The sequence below is a fragment of the Acomys russatus genome, chromosome 10 (assembly GCF_903995435.1).
Source record: "Acomys russatus chromosome 10, mAcoRus1.1, whole genome shotgun sequence".
Classification (NCBI taxonomy): domain Eukaryota; kingdom Metazoa; phylum Chordata; class Mammalia; order Rodentia; family Muridae; genus Acomys; species Acomys russatus.
In genome coordinates, this window is record NC_067146.1 from 8,506,288 (window position 1) to 8,521,434 (window position 15,147).

At 42.8% G+C, this 15,147-nt stretch overlaps 1 protein-coding gene across 1 annotated transcript in view; it reads right to left on the reverse strand.

Moving 5' to 3' along the window:
• Positions 1-15,147, reverse strand: part of Exoc4 (exocyst complex component 4) — a 741,149-nt gene that overhangs the window by 57,657 nt on the left and 668,345 nt on the right. The window contains exons 15-16 of the mRNA XM_051151762.1: positions 8,460-8,601; positions 1,080-1,258 (exon numbers count right to left, since the gene is read on the reverse strand). Of these exons, the coding sequence (XP_051007719.1) occupies positions 1,080-1,258; positions 8,460-8,601 (321 nt within the window). The remainder of the gene's footprint in view (positions 1-1,079; positions 1,259-8,459; positions 8,602-15,147) is intronic.

The following is a 15,147-nucleotide window of genomic DNA, read 5'->3' on the forward strand; positions in this document are numbered from 1 at the left end:
TCTGGGGCAAGGACTACAAAACTGCTGTACAACAGCATGCTCATAAAGCCAGCAATGGCCATGTACCGGCATCTTGTCATCTGCAGCTCATCACAGTCTTTAGACAATGCGCCTTCTCAACTGTCCTCCTCTGTGTGAAGACACTGATAACGCGTAATATGCAGGCCCAGGCTTTGAAAAACAAAGCAAAGCAGAAGGGATATAATTTGAAAGCCTACAGGGACAATTTGGAGGACTGTGTACCAGAGGATTTGTGTTAAGGGCCTGGTTCTTGTGGGTGTTCTCAGGAGGAGGTGGACATTGAGGACTGAGGCCTAGTGGGGGCACGGTGACATGTTGGTCTCTTGACTCAGCACTCTGCCACAAGACCACAGCTCTGCCATTAGCTCCTGCCCCTGCTCTATGGCCTCCTCACATCCCATAACCACCTAAAAGCAACGGAACCTCTTGATCACGAACAGGACAATAAACTTTTTCTCTTCATACCTTAGTTATTTTGGGCACTGGATTCTGTGGTAGAATTCAGAATTCTATTTGGCTGGCACCATATTTTTTAAAAGTTTGAAGGCAAATATCTCTAGGTAATACTGGCTCCCACAGCCCTCATAATGGAGGCAGCTGCCCTAAGTTAGTGCAGAGCAAGGAGTCTGCTTACTTCCGAGGGAAATGCATTCTGGGAGAGAGACTCCCTCTGCCAGGTACTAGGTGACCAGAGGAAGGTTTTTCAGGGTTCCTCCCTCACTGTCTGAATAGGTATGAACCTTTTCTTTTTCTTTCCTTCCTTTCTTCCTTTAAACAAGCTTCTTTCAAGTTATTTTGTGGCCCACTCTGCACATGTGCCCAAGTCTCAGTGGCAACCATGTCAAGGCAGGCAGAGGAGACAAAAATCTCCCTCTCAGCCAGGGGCAGGTGGCAGTCACTGTCCACACATACATGAAGCCAGGTGTAGCGGTTCTAATGCAGACGTACCAGTGAGCATCGCTTCCTTACAAGTTCTGAGCATTTATAATACCGGAAGTCACGGCCATCTGCACCCTTCTTCCCTCCCGGGCCCCTGCACATGAGAGGTAGGCTCTGACCTTCAAAGATGTGCTGGAGCTTGTGCTGCTGGAGGCTGGCGCCCATGGCCTCTTCCATGGCACTGATGTCTTTGTTGAGCTTGACCACCAGAGGGTCATAGTCCATGCTTTCCACATTGGCAACGATGGCATAGTTCCCCTCCTTTGCCAGAGGGATGAGATAGTGGAAACAATGAACTCTGGAAGAGAGAGGGAAGCGGGGGAGCAGTTAAAATGAGATTTCCTCTATGAAGGCATGGACCTGCTTAGGAGAGAGCACCCAAGTATCTGAAGCAGCCATGTGTAGCTTTGCACATCTTAACCTATACCCCCGGCCTCCGACAGTTTTTTCTTAACCAAAATACCATCGTAGTTATAGAGCTGAGGGATATGAAGCAAGCAGGTATCTATGAGATTTGCTCATTTAATACATACACTCTTGGTAAGAAACAGATGATTTCCGAACTTCTTCCCATGCCAAGATTGTGTGCACAGTTAAGAGAGAGGCTGGGTCCCCTTGGTGGGAAGGCCTGATGGCACTCAAAGAAAGAATAAGCAGGCCACCAAGATGAGACTTGATAGCCTATGACCATACAGAGGAGGAGTAGGTCCCCCTCGGTCATAGACCTAGGGGAGGGGAATATGGTGAAAGCGGGAGGGATGGAGGAACGGGAGGATACAAGTGATGGGATAACAATTGAGTTGTAATCTGAATAAATTAATTTAAAAAACGAGGGAGGCTGGGGCATCTTTCAAGGGATGCTGTTATGGAGACCATGAGAGGCTGAGTTTCCACCTTCTATGCTATGCTATCATGGGATAGCACTGGTTTTTGTTTCCCAGTTTTGACACTTACTAGCTCTGTGACTTTAGGCAAGATACTGGAATCTTTCTATGCCTCAGTTTCCATTGAAAAAGGCAAACGTGTGTCAAAGGGCCATGCGGAGCACAAAACAAGGAGCCTGATATGAAGGAAGTGCACAGTAAGAACCGACAACTGTCTCTAGTGTAGTAGCCACTGCTAGTTTATTACATGAATAAGTCACTTATTGAAGGTGTATAAAGCTGCTAGAAACTATGCTAGAACCTGGAAGGTTAAGGCACTTTGTAGCATTAAAGACTCCACAGATTAATGTGGCAGAATAATAGTAAGACTGTCCAAAAGAATGGTCAGGAGAGATTGTTCAGTGGCTAGGAGCACTGTTGGCTCCTACAGAGGACCTAGGCTCAGTTTCCAGCATCTACGTGCTGGCTCACAACCATCCATAACTACAGTTTCTCATTTTCAGCCTGACTGGATTTGGAATCACCTAGGAGACACACCTCTGGGTAGGGCTTTGTGGGTATTTCCAGGGAAGTTTAACGGAGAAGGTGTTACCATTCCATGTACTTGTATTCCAGGCTGAATAAAAGGCGGGGGAACGGGGCAGGAAGAGGGAAGCCACTGGGTACCACTATTCCTCTCTCTCACTACGTTTCCTGGCAGCAGATGCCATGTGGCCAGCAACCTCATGCTCTTGCCACCATGTCTTCCTGCCCTCATGGGCTGTATCCACTCAAACTGTGATTGGAAGTAATCCATTTCCCCCCTTAAGCTGCTCCTAGCTTTATTAAACATAAATCTTCATATATCGTGTGTAATTACTCAGAAGTAGGCTTTGCTGAGTCAGAGGCTGAGGGTACTTCCTATTTTGGAAGAAAATCGCTACCATGTTACTGTGCCAGTCAGTGTGCCAGTTAAAAAGAATTTGTTTTCCATCACGTAGATGCATTACAGTTTCTCATAGTGGTTTCAATTTTCTTTTTTCTAAGCAGTAACAATGTTGGACTTTTTCATGTAGTGAACTGGAAGCTATTTTGGCTTCATTGACCAGCCAGCAAGATCCAAGGACCAGCCTATCTTTACTGTCTGTCCCCGGTGCTGGGGTCACAGGCGCTCGTAGCCACAGCTGACATTTTATCTTGCATGCGTTCTGGGATTCAGAGTCAGGCTCTCCTGTGATGCTTATACAAGTGCTCCTACCACAGAGCAATATGCCCAGCCTCAAACATTATCTTTGGTATTTTTTCATATAAGAAAATACAAATATAAAATGTGTAGTTAAATTTCACTGATTTTTAGCTTATCTTCACAGCTATTAGTTAATTAGTAACACTACCAATAAAAAGCCCAATCTGACGTTCCTGAGTTAATTGGCAAAGAGAACAGTTTTGATCAAGATGCACCTAAAGGTTCTGATCCTAGTCTCTCTACAGTGTGATCTTCCTGGTGTGTGAAACATGACCCACCTGGGAGCAGGAATCTGGGCTAGGGCAACTGATCACTACTTTGCAGAAATGAAAGAGAATGAAGTAGAATTACTTGAAATACAAGCATCTATACTAAAGTATCTTTAAATTAGTTATGGCAGCATATAGTCACATGCAGAGGAAGACTACACTGAAAGGCATGAAGTTGTACATGGACAATGGCTCTGAGCAAAAATGAGAGGTTCCTTTTGCTCCATGCAGTTGACACGAGAGAGGCATGACATGAGCTTAGGGACATGGGCTGAAGAACGTCACCCTGAGTTTTAGAGGCTATCTAAGAATGTCACCCTGAGTTGTAGAGGTCATCTAAGTGGTGTGGGTTTTACGCAGGTGTAGGGATCCTTAAGAGAACTTTTCAGGTTAATTAAAAATTAAAAAGTAATAATTGTGTGTGTGTCCATATGCATATGAATGCAGATGCCTGAAGCAGCCAGATGTCAAGAACTTTTAGTTGCTTGATACGGGTGCTGGGAACTGAACCTGGGTCCTCTGTCCGCACTATTAATTAATAGACGTCTCTCCATCCACAAGGGAATTTTAAGCAGTAAAATGATGAAATGAAATATTAGCTTTGGCACAAAGAAAGAGTAGACTGATGACAAGAACCTGGAGAGAAGTCAAAGAGTTGGCTAAAGATTCTGACTACTGGCGCTGAATCTTCATGAGGTTCTACAGCCGAGGACGGAGGGGAGAGACACCCACTGCTTATGGTATTATCTTCCCTTTCCCAAATGATCAGAAAAAATTGTCACTAGGGAGTATCAAATTCAAATAAAGTTTTATTTTTCCCTGGGTTCTGGTGTGCTGTTGCTGACCTTCGCCTGACTTTGGCATTAAGGTTTTCTGCAAACACTGCTGATTGCACAGCAGGATGGTTGATTTTCGGAAAGTGCACACTTAGGATCCCAACGGTGACAGGCAGTTGCTGCTGAACCCACTTAGAGCCCTCCTGATGGTAAGGGAAATCAGCTGATAAAGGTGACATTCTTGGCACTGTGGGCTCAAATGGCAACTTAATTTTCTTTTTCTAAAGTTCAAATGTGAAAAAAAAATGCAACAATTTTTAATGGTCTCACCATGTCTTTTATCTCTTGGGGGGCGGGGGTGACATCTGCCTTCTGTCTCAAACAGGAAAGATACTGCTTGGTGGTTAAATGTGACCTACAATGACATGGGTACAATGGCAAATGTTCTTTGGATGGGTTCTTCAACACAGAGCCTGAAGGATTTGAGAACTTTTTTTCCCTTTTTGCTGTGAATTTTAATGGTGTTAAGGAAAAATATGGGCCATGGATATAACGATATTTTGGGGAATAAGATAAAGTCTGGCATTTGAAGTTGTTCTGGGCTTTTCCTGGTGGAACCCGTTAATATGTTTCACGTGGCTTTAGTTTTTTCTTTAGTTATTATTGCAGTGTTTTCATGACTAAAAGTGCTGGAGAGTATCTTTCCACCATGCCAATCCTGGACATTATAATTTTCTTTTATAACAGGGTGGGGTTAAAATGAGCATCTGTGACTTATCAGAATAAGGATGCGGCTGGCCACACGCCCTCTGTGGTGGTTAGAATGAGCAATGTCCCACACAGCCTTGCCTATTCGAATACTTGGTTCCCAGTTAGTGGTGGCATTAGGGAAGGCTTTGGGGGGTAGAGCCTTGCTGGAGGGAACCTGTTACTGGGGGCAGGACTTGAGTTTATAGCCTCCCCTCCTCTTTTCTCTTCCTGTTTCCTATGCGTTGATGAAATGTGATCTCCTTGTCTCCTGCTCCTGTGGCCATGCCTTGTCACCGTGATAGACTAGAACTGTAAGCTAAAATGAACTTTCTCCCTTAAGTTGTTTTGGTCATGGCACTTTATCGCAGCACCAGAGAAGTGATCAATACATCTTCGGTACTTGCAGATGCATGTGGTTGACTTACAAGTGGGCCAGAATGTGAAAATGCAGTTTATAGACCAACTCATTTGCCTTCAAGAACACAAGTTTTGTTTAGGAGAATAGATCTTATTTTTATCTGGGTTTGGATTAAAGCTAGATCATTCTTAGGGAGAAATCATACAGGCATCAGGACTGGTTTGATTACCGGGGCCATTTACAAGAACAACCAGCAGAGGAGCGAGCGGCCTCTTTTCTAGCCTTGCACCCTGGGTCCCCATAGCACCTGGCAACTGCTTCCCTCCTGGTACTAATACCCTGCAATGTGATGATTAGCACAACGTCAGTTTTGTTTATTTTGTATCCTCACCGATGCTCCCTCTGCCTCATTGGCAATGTTACGGGACAGAAGAGGGTGTCCATATTTACCATCTCAGCCATACATGGAGGAATGTACTAGTTTTGTAAACCATACATTAAGAATAAAGACAAAGTGGAAGCATATTAATATGAAAATAAACTGAATATTGGAACCAGGTTATATGAAGAAATAAAAAAAATTTGGAAAACTGTTTGGTGTTCCCAAAGCAAAGGAAAAATAATTCTGTATCCAGAGCAGTAAAACTCAGGCTGAAATTATTCTTTCCTGTTTTTCAATTAATACTGAAGGAGGCATGGAAGTGAATATTACAATTGTGTGATTTCTTATCAAGTTGACAAAACATGTTTGGCGTTGTAAGAACAGTATTGGTACAAAGTACAAACAATAAAGAGGACAGGACAAAGGTTAAGGATTTCAAAGATCTTACTTAAACGTGCTGGAAACATCCCACCTGGAATTAACTACACACAAGTCAGTGATTCTGAATGTAGAGCATGTCTTGAGATTGCACAATCAATAGCACAAATTCCAGGAGTTGTGAGAGTAATTAATTTTCTGTTCTCTTGTTTTGCTTTGCAACCCAGGGTAACAGCTGCCTCAGAATATTACTGGTTTTTTTTTCCCTTGCTTTCTTTCTTTCTTTCTTCTCTGTCCACTGCATTTATCTATTCATAGAAAATGCCTGCTTATTTCATTATCAGCTTGAAAATAAATAGAAAACAAATCTAAAAATTATCGTAAAACAAATCAGAAAACACATAGCGAGATGCTTTATTTTGGGACAAGTTAATGTAAGAGATAAGCTCACAGATAATGCTGAGAACAACAGATCCCAATCCTGCAGGCCACTTCCTTTGTTCCGCTCTCAGGGTGCAAACAAGCCACAGAGAAGCCGTGCACGGGGGAGATGAAGAACGCCAAAAGCAGGCGGCATCAAAAGCAAGTGACATTAACACGCCTCAAAGCCATCCAAGTTTTAACTGGAATCTAAATACATTCCCAAGTCTTAACTATGAACCAAACTCATGTTGATACTTTTAAAACATAGGTATTATAGAAACTTCAAGTGAACAGATTATGTAATCAATTTAATTTAATCAATTTCAATTTAAACAATTTAATATTGTTCTAAAAACCACAGAAGGAAATGTACTGCCACCACACAGGCTTGATAATCCTGGGTATAGGCTTCCTGAAACCTCTAACCCATATCCCTGACCTTTCTACTCCTTCAGCCTGTCCTGTTTCAGTTAGATGACAACAGGCACTTGGATGGCTCCTGTCACTCTGCCACATGTCCTGTCTAAACATCGCCTTTTCCTAGTTAGCTCATATGCCCTGTATTTTCCAGTGTCCATTTGCCACATGTAGCTACTGAGCACATGGAGTGTACTCACCGTGATGAACTCCAAAAATAAAGTATGAAGATGCCAAGGCTTACCACAGAAAATGAAGTCATTTGTTATTTCTGTGTTACCCTTGAGTCAACACAATAATATATTATTAACATGTATTATACAATATAATTATATAATACATTATATATATGTATATATATATGGTTAAAATATAATTCATTTTACCTACTTTCCTCTATATTTTCCAATATAACTACTGTTTATGAGTATCCTTGTAAAAATACTTGGGATCAAAGTTTTTGAATTTCAGAATACATGCACAGATTTACTGGCTGAGCATCTGAAATGTTCTCAATTCTGAAGAGTAACTTCAGGTTTAATCCAGAAAATCCAGTAATTTCTGGATTAAGGGTGCTAAACCTGTATGAGCAACTTTATATGATCTGCGTGGCTATCATTTGCAGTTCATGCTATCTAAACAATAACATGAGCATGTTGTTATTTATTTGTGTGAGCACACTAATGAGCTAACAAGTGTGGAGGTCAGAGAACAACGCTTGGGAATCAGTTCTCTCATTCCACCATGGGTTCTGAGGACTGGACTCAGGTCATCCGACTTGGTAGCAAGTGCCTCAACTCTCTGAGCCATCGCTGGCCTCTCATTATGTTATTTGATTGCTTTAGCTATGATTATCTGAAAGTCTCTTTTTTGCCTTATCCGTGACTGGCTGGCTGTGCCGTTAGAGGTGCAGGGACCCGCAATATTTTGCTCATTGCTGTATCCCAATGTGTAAAGCACTGCCTGGTACAAAGAAGACACCTGCTAATTGCTCAGCTAATGAGTAGACAAAAGAAGATGTTCTGGTTCTTCCTCTGTTTCCAACTATACTATAAGCATCTGCCTGGACCGTGTCTTCCTGCTGCCAGGGAAGGGACAAGGCATCCCTGAAATCCTTCTGTTGCATCATTCTTCCTAATCTCCTCATTTGGGCTTTTAGATTCTTGAGGGGGCTTTGTGCTTCTTGGATATAACTTCCTTTCTGACTTGCAAAAATGTCAATGATGATAGAGTCCACACATTTTGCCTAATTTTGTGACAGACATGGTACAAATTATTCAAGATTTCCTTCATAACATCTAAGGTAGGTACTTCTCTTTTCATTTTAAGAGGAAACAGGCCCTTTGTAAAAATAACCAGCTAGCTGACCTTCAGATCACCCACATAGTTGGTGTGCACCTACAAATCCAGGTTGTATCACAGGCCACACCTCCCTTGAGTCACCACACTCACAGTCCAGCTTATGCTAACATCCTTTGAGAACACTGAACACTGCTAAACATCACGGTCACCACAAGAAACAGACAGCAACAAACGTAAAAACTGAAAATGAAGGTGTCACTCTACGGCCCCCAGGGACAGCAGGTTTGTTACAGGGGCACTGACATCACAATTTCCTGTGCTTAGTTGGCTTGTACCTCACTTCCAGATGCAGGACGAGCAGGCAGCGGTCAGCCATGTCCTGGAAAGACTTGGCAAGTTCACTCAGTGTCTGCATGATCTGTTCAGACACGGGGGGAAGGTCCATGTTCACGTGGCTCTCTAGAGCAGGAGAAAGCACTGGAAGAAGAGAAGACAGGAGCAATCGTTTCATTAGATACCTGCAGGTTTCCCCGAATGTATATTATTTATTCATCTTGTGTTTTTCACTACTTTGGCAGCATTAGAAATCTAAGATCTGTTAGACTCTGTTTTTATTTTAAAATTTAGTTTACTTATTTTTATTGCTGTAGGTGTATGCTGTGAGTGAGTATGAATATACGTGTTTCTTTCATCATGGGTTTTGGGGATCAAACTGAGGTTGTCAGGGCTGCACAGAAAGCACCACTACCTATGAGGCAGCTCATGAGTCCTAATGTGTTCTTCCTTGGTCTCCCATGGTTTGTTTGTTTGTTTGTTTGAGACAGGGTTTCTCTGTGTAGCCTGGATTCTTTGTAGACCAGGCTGGGATGGAACTCAGAGAACCACCTGCCTCAGCCTTTGAGTGCTGGGACTAAAGGTGTGTGCCACCACTGCTTGGCCTTCCCATGCATTTTTCAAGTGGCTGTTCAGCTTGTGGCTGCACACTCACAGCAATGATTGAGAAGGGAAAATCAGCCCCTCTGAGCCAGCTGATTCCACATCTGAAATGCCTGAGCCGACCAAACCCCTGGATCTGTATCAAATGACTTCAAGAATTTCAGTGGCACCAATTCTCCTCAACTCTGAGTCACTCTCAGGCATGTCAGAAGTAAGCACTGAAGAGACGCCCCCACCCCCGCTTTGGCTTCTCTGAAGTCTTTTCTTTTCCAGGATAAAGTTCTCCCATTCTTTAATCACTTCAAATGACTGGACTGAGTTGCTTCATATTTCTCAAGCTCTACTGACAGAGATATTCCATCTGATCTAGATCACTCCTGAAATGCAAGTCTCAGAATAAATATTACAGACTAACTTGTCTACAGGGAGTGAGCACTTGGGTTGTTCAGAGTCTGTGGCACATGTACCGAAGCCTAACAGCTGGGGGGAGAGACAGAGGGCTGTAAGCTTCTTCACATGTAAGACAATCACGGGCCCTAACGGGCTTCTTAGGATACTGGCATAGCTATTTTCTCTAACTTTCCAAAGAACTTCATATCTTAATACAGAGATACCTGTGCATCTATATTCACTACTGTAGTTGCAAAATCCAGGAGATAAATCAATCTAATGTCTACCAATGGGTGAAGAGATAATGAAAATGTGCTTAACTACCCAATAGAATGTGAGTGACATGAAGAGAAGAAGAAGAAGGAGAAGAAGAAGAAGAAGAAGAAGAAGAAGAAGAAGAAGAAGAAGAAGAAGAAGAAGAAGAAGAAGAAGAAGGGGAGGAGAACAGGACGGCTAGGGTAGGAGTTGAGGGTAGATAAGGGGTTATGGGGAAGGACAACACTAAAGTCCTTTGAAAATACCTTATAGAAACCTACTAATAAAGAAGCTTACAAACACACACACACACACACACACACACACACACACACACACACACACGTTTAAATGGAGTTAGCTTAGAACAAGGAGAAATGCTTCCTTCAGATACTATAGGCTACAAAATAAAAAGCCCAGTGCCAGGTATTGTTTATATCTTTTTGATTTGTTGGTCAATAGGGTCTCATACACACTCCCAAGGCTACTGTCATTGCTCTCACTTACCCTCCAGGTGGTAAGACCCTATTGCTGAAAACACTGTATACTTGAGTTATGGCCATGGAAAAATCAAGATGACAATGATCTGGGTGTTTCATCCCCACTGGCTAGTGTTCATAGTGCTGGAAAGTTCTATGCATGCTATGAGACAAGAGAAGTCATCAACAGTCTCACCCAGTGAACCTTGTAAGCTATCATAATGACTGGTCTGGCAAGATACATGCAACAGTGTAATAATGGCTGGGATATTGGGGGAGAGGAAACAAATTACTTTCTGCTTGGACACACAACTGGCTGATATGCAGGAGTCTGTGGAGTGCTCAGTTCTAAATGTCAGCATGGTTTTGCTTCTCTGTCTGAAAATCCTTCTCTCTGACAGAGGAGTTTGGTCTTCCAGAAGATGGGTTCTTGGACTTGCAGCCTGCCACAGGACCTGATCTTCAGTCTCTTCAAATAGACACCACTAACTCTAGAAACAGGTATCAACAACCGTCCAAACAGTGTCTAAATAGGACACCCATATCATATCCTTATCTATAAAGGCTTAAAGATCACTGAGGAAGAGGGCATGGAAGACTTAAGGGGAAGCAGATGTCTGCAGTGGAACTGTGTTTGCTAGACATGGCAGCACAGCTGCACACGTATACACAAGACTTGTACAGCCTCAAGTCAGCCAAAAATTCTAGAATGGATGGGGGAGGTGCTCATGAAGGTCCACCTCTACGGAAGAGCTGTTGGCATCTCGTGGCTGTTGGGGGAGGGAAAAATCAGCTTCTTTGGGTATGTGGGCTCTGAACTCACCCTGGGAGGTAGCCCTGTGCCTAGCAGTACAGGCAGTACTAAATGGACTAAGGGTATTGAAAACCTTAAAAAGAAGGAAAGTACAAGTGAAGTTTGGAGGGAAAAGTGGTGCTGGGGATAAGAGAAGAGATGGAGAGAAGATTCCATCTGAACAAGTTATATACATATGTGAGTATTGAATAAAGTATTAAAACATTTAAATAGATACTGTAGGAAAATACTGAACAGCTGAAGTGGGAGTGTTTATTTAACCTGGCTTCTTGGAGATCATCAACAATAATTTGGTTACACTAGGTAAGACTTCTTTTAGCTCTCTGGACTCTCAACTGCTGTCTGTACTTGTGTCCTGTCTCTAGCATGTAACAAAGACCAAACCTCTTCAAATAACTCTGCCTTAGTCTATTGTGTAAAGTAGCGACAACTGTGTCATATAATGGTAGATGGGTTGACATAGGAAAAATACAATATTAGCACATGGCACTTTCTCCATAGTCATATAAATCAGAAACATTAACAGTTGTTACTCCTTAGTCTTTTATTTGTCCAAGTTAAATATTAATAACTGTAGCTAGAAACAATCCCATCTATCTCAAGGCTCGGTTTCTAGTCATCTATACAGTTTTGCTTCTTTGTCAGAGAAGTCTTTTCTCTGCTCGAGGGGAGGGCATGGATCATTTGCAAGAAGGAACCGGTGATATCACTAACTTACTTCGTAGGGTAGGAGTCAACACTGGCCAAGGAAGCTCTATTCTGATTATGGTTTTTCCTGTTCTAGCAAGTGAGGGCCAGACATATGATCCAGGTTAAAGATTCTTTTGGATCCATACTCTAAGAAATTAAAATACTAGGGCATGAGCATAAACAAGTGAATGTTATTTAAGGGGACTGACCTGTAAGGAGGAGTAGAATATAGTGGTGTAGATTTAAAATTCTAATAATCCATAAACTATCCTAGCTATTCACAAACTCAATCTTTTGGAGAGTGGACATAAAACACTGCGTTTCCTCACAAATGATAATATTATTCATGTTGTTTTTATGGCAAGGCAGCATTGCTGCCATCATAATGTTTTATGTGGCAGGCTAGATGAAAGCGACTTTAAGTAACATTATTATGATATTTCAAAGCACTTTAAGGCTTTTTAAGGCTTTGAATTCCTTTCCTATGTGACACAAACTCTGGTCCATAAAACTATCTATATTCATCAATGAGAAGAGGGAGAGAATACTCTGACATTGTATTCATGTCTCAAGCCCCCAAATATCATAACTGACCAAATATTATCAAAAGCATTTTGGATATAATCCATTAAAAAGCTAGAAATTTTCCTTTTTTATTATACAAACAAAAAATTTCACCATGTGAAAACTGACCACTTCCAAACTATGAAAAACAAGCAAACAAAATAAATTTTTTAAAAAGCCCCCAAAACAAAACCAAATAAGCAAATGGCAGGTTCAGCTACCAAGTAAAGCTCGCAGTGGCCGTGGTAGGCACAGTGTGGAATAACGGAGACATTTTGCCTGACTGTAAGGTATAGCAAAACTATGGCATGAAATTAAAGTAACATGATCACTTATGCCCAGAGCTTTCCTGAAATGCTTGCTTGTAAATTCCTGAGGGCTCCTTGAAGTTTACGAAGCTTTCTGAAATAAGAAGCAATATATTGAGCAAAGAAATGCTGAGCATGGTGAAACCAGCACACAACAATTAACTGGCTCTTAAATGTCAAGTGACAGTGTTGATAGATTCTGTTTATAGGTAGGAAATGAGCTTACTGGACACACACATACATACCTATAACACACACACGCATACCCAAATACTCCCATACCACGAAGACAAACACCCCCGCCCCCACATCCACTTACCCTACATCCCTACACCTACACCAACCATTCTCACCCATCTACACACACACACACACACACACACACACACACACACACACACGCCCTTCTAGAGACTGCTATTGTATCTGTTAGCGGCTGCCCCTCAGTCGGCCACGGCCCCATGTGTACTGAACTTTTAAACCGTTCGTAATCTCTCACCTCTTTAAGACATGCACTCTGAACAGCTGCTCTAACCCTGGGAAAGGTTGATTTCGGATCATTCATAATGTGACCGCTAGAGATAGCATGCATCCTTTAAGACTCCTAGCTCACCCTCATGCTGAGGTAACTGGAGCTTTCTCTGTCAACAAGAGGAAGATGAACCTGTGCTCTCACACAGAAACAGCATTTTTGCTGAGACAATGAATGGGGCAACTTCTCCCATCTTAACTCTAGCATATGAAATGCACACTATTTGCAGACCTAGGGTTGTAGAAAAAAGTGGCCTTGTGTCATAGTCTGGTAGACCTTCAAGCAGAGTTTTGTGAAGCCCCTCAGATACTAATGATTATTCTGGTAAAAGAAGAGGCTGAGGCTGGTATCACTCCTGTCTCCCCTACTCCCCCTTTTCCTGACTTGGGAAGGAAAAGACAAGGATGGAGTAAGGTCTTCCTGTTTATCCACTGGCCAGTGCTAACACTGCTGGCTTCAGACTTCCTGCTCTACCAGGGAAACTAACACCCCTTACAGGCCTGGAAATGACGAGCGTGAGACTTTGCTGTGAGCAAGGCCTGTGTCTAGTTCCTGAAATGGTACCACCCTAACATGGCAACAGCTCACAAGCTTTTCTTCTTTCAGCCTCCTCCTTCGCTTGCTCATTTGGGATAGACCTACTACTCAGCTTCAGCTCTGAAATGCCCCCTCTTTCCCTTTGAAGGCCCTCAGCATGGATGACAGAGCTGACACCTTGAGTCACCCTTTCACCAGAAAGTACAACTCCCTTGAGCACTCTTTTGTGCTAACTGCTTTAAGGCCCTCTTCAACCCTGGGTTAGTTTTACAACCCACTGACAGGAAAACAAAAGAAAAACTGAAGAGCAGATCATTGCCAGTGCAAAGTTCTCAATTCTCATCTCAAAAAAGTTTCTGTAAGGCCTTACTGAGAAGTGGAGCTGGTGTGCAACTAGAAGCTTTGCCCTTCTAGACTAGTCCATGGTGCTGGAAGGTACTCTGTGTGCTGCGGCAGAAGACAGGGAAGGCATCGCTAGCGCCCAGCCACAAAGCCTGAACCCACAGCAATGGCCTGCCTGCAGTACACTAGTACTGGCGCAGCAGCAACACGGGCATATGGCAGTAATCAACCACTTTTGTTGTTGTTGTTGTTGTTGTTGGGGTTGGGTTTTTTGTTTGTTTGTTTGTTTCCTGAGACAGGGTTTCTCTGTATAGCCCTGAGTGTCCTGGACTCGCATTGTAGACCAGGCTGGGCTCAAACTCACAGCGATCTGCCTGCCTCTGCCTCTCTGAGACAACCACCTTTTTATTGGATTGAGGCCCACTTCATGAGATGGAATCCATACCTCACACTGCTAACATGGCCAAGAACCTGAGACTAGATAGGTCATGAGTGTAGAAGAAAACCTAATGCTGTTATTCTGCAAAATGAAATGAAACAAAATGACCTCTAATGACATAATGCTATACTGAACAACCACTGCCTCACTCAGCCCTCACTAGGGAAGCGTCTCCTTGCTGTGAATGGAAACTAACACAGACACCTATAACTGGACAGTAGTTAGAAGAGTGAGTGACCTTGGAGCACTCAGAGAGAACATAGAGTTGGGCGGGTAGGGGGGTGGGAATGATAAGGGAGGAGATGGGGGAGAGGGAAAAGATTCTGTCTGTCTATCTATCTATCTATCTATCTATCTATCTATCTATCTATCTATCTATCTATCTCCCCACACCACTTTCAGTCCTTTAGTCAGTCAGCTAGCCCTTCTCAGTACCTTCCACACTCACGCCACTGTCCTCCAGCCCTTAGAAGCCTTTCATAAGATCTGTTTCCTGACGAGCATTTGAGAGAACCCTCAACAGTTGCTTTCTCTACAGTCCTGCCTCCCACTAACTCCATAGTGTGCCAGATCTCATTTCTACTTTCACTACTTTATTAAACATTTTTCTGATACTGATCTATAAAATTCAAATTTCCAAGTGTTTTTCCGGTAATAATGCTGTATGAACTTTCTGCCACATAGAGCGCCACTGGCTATCTGCTTCTAGAAATGACATCTGCGTTGGCTGATACTGC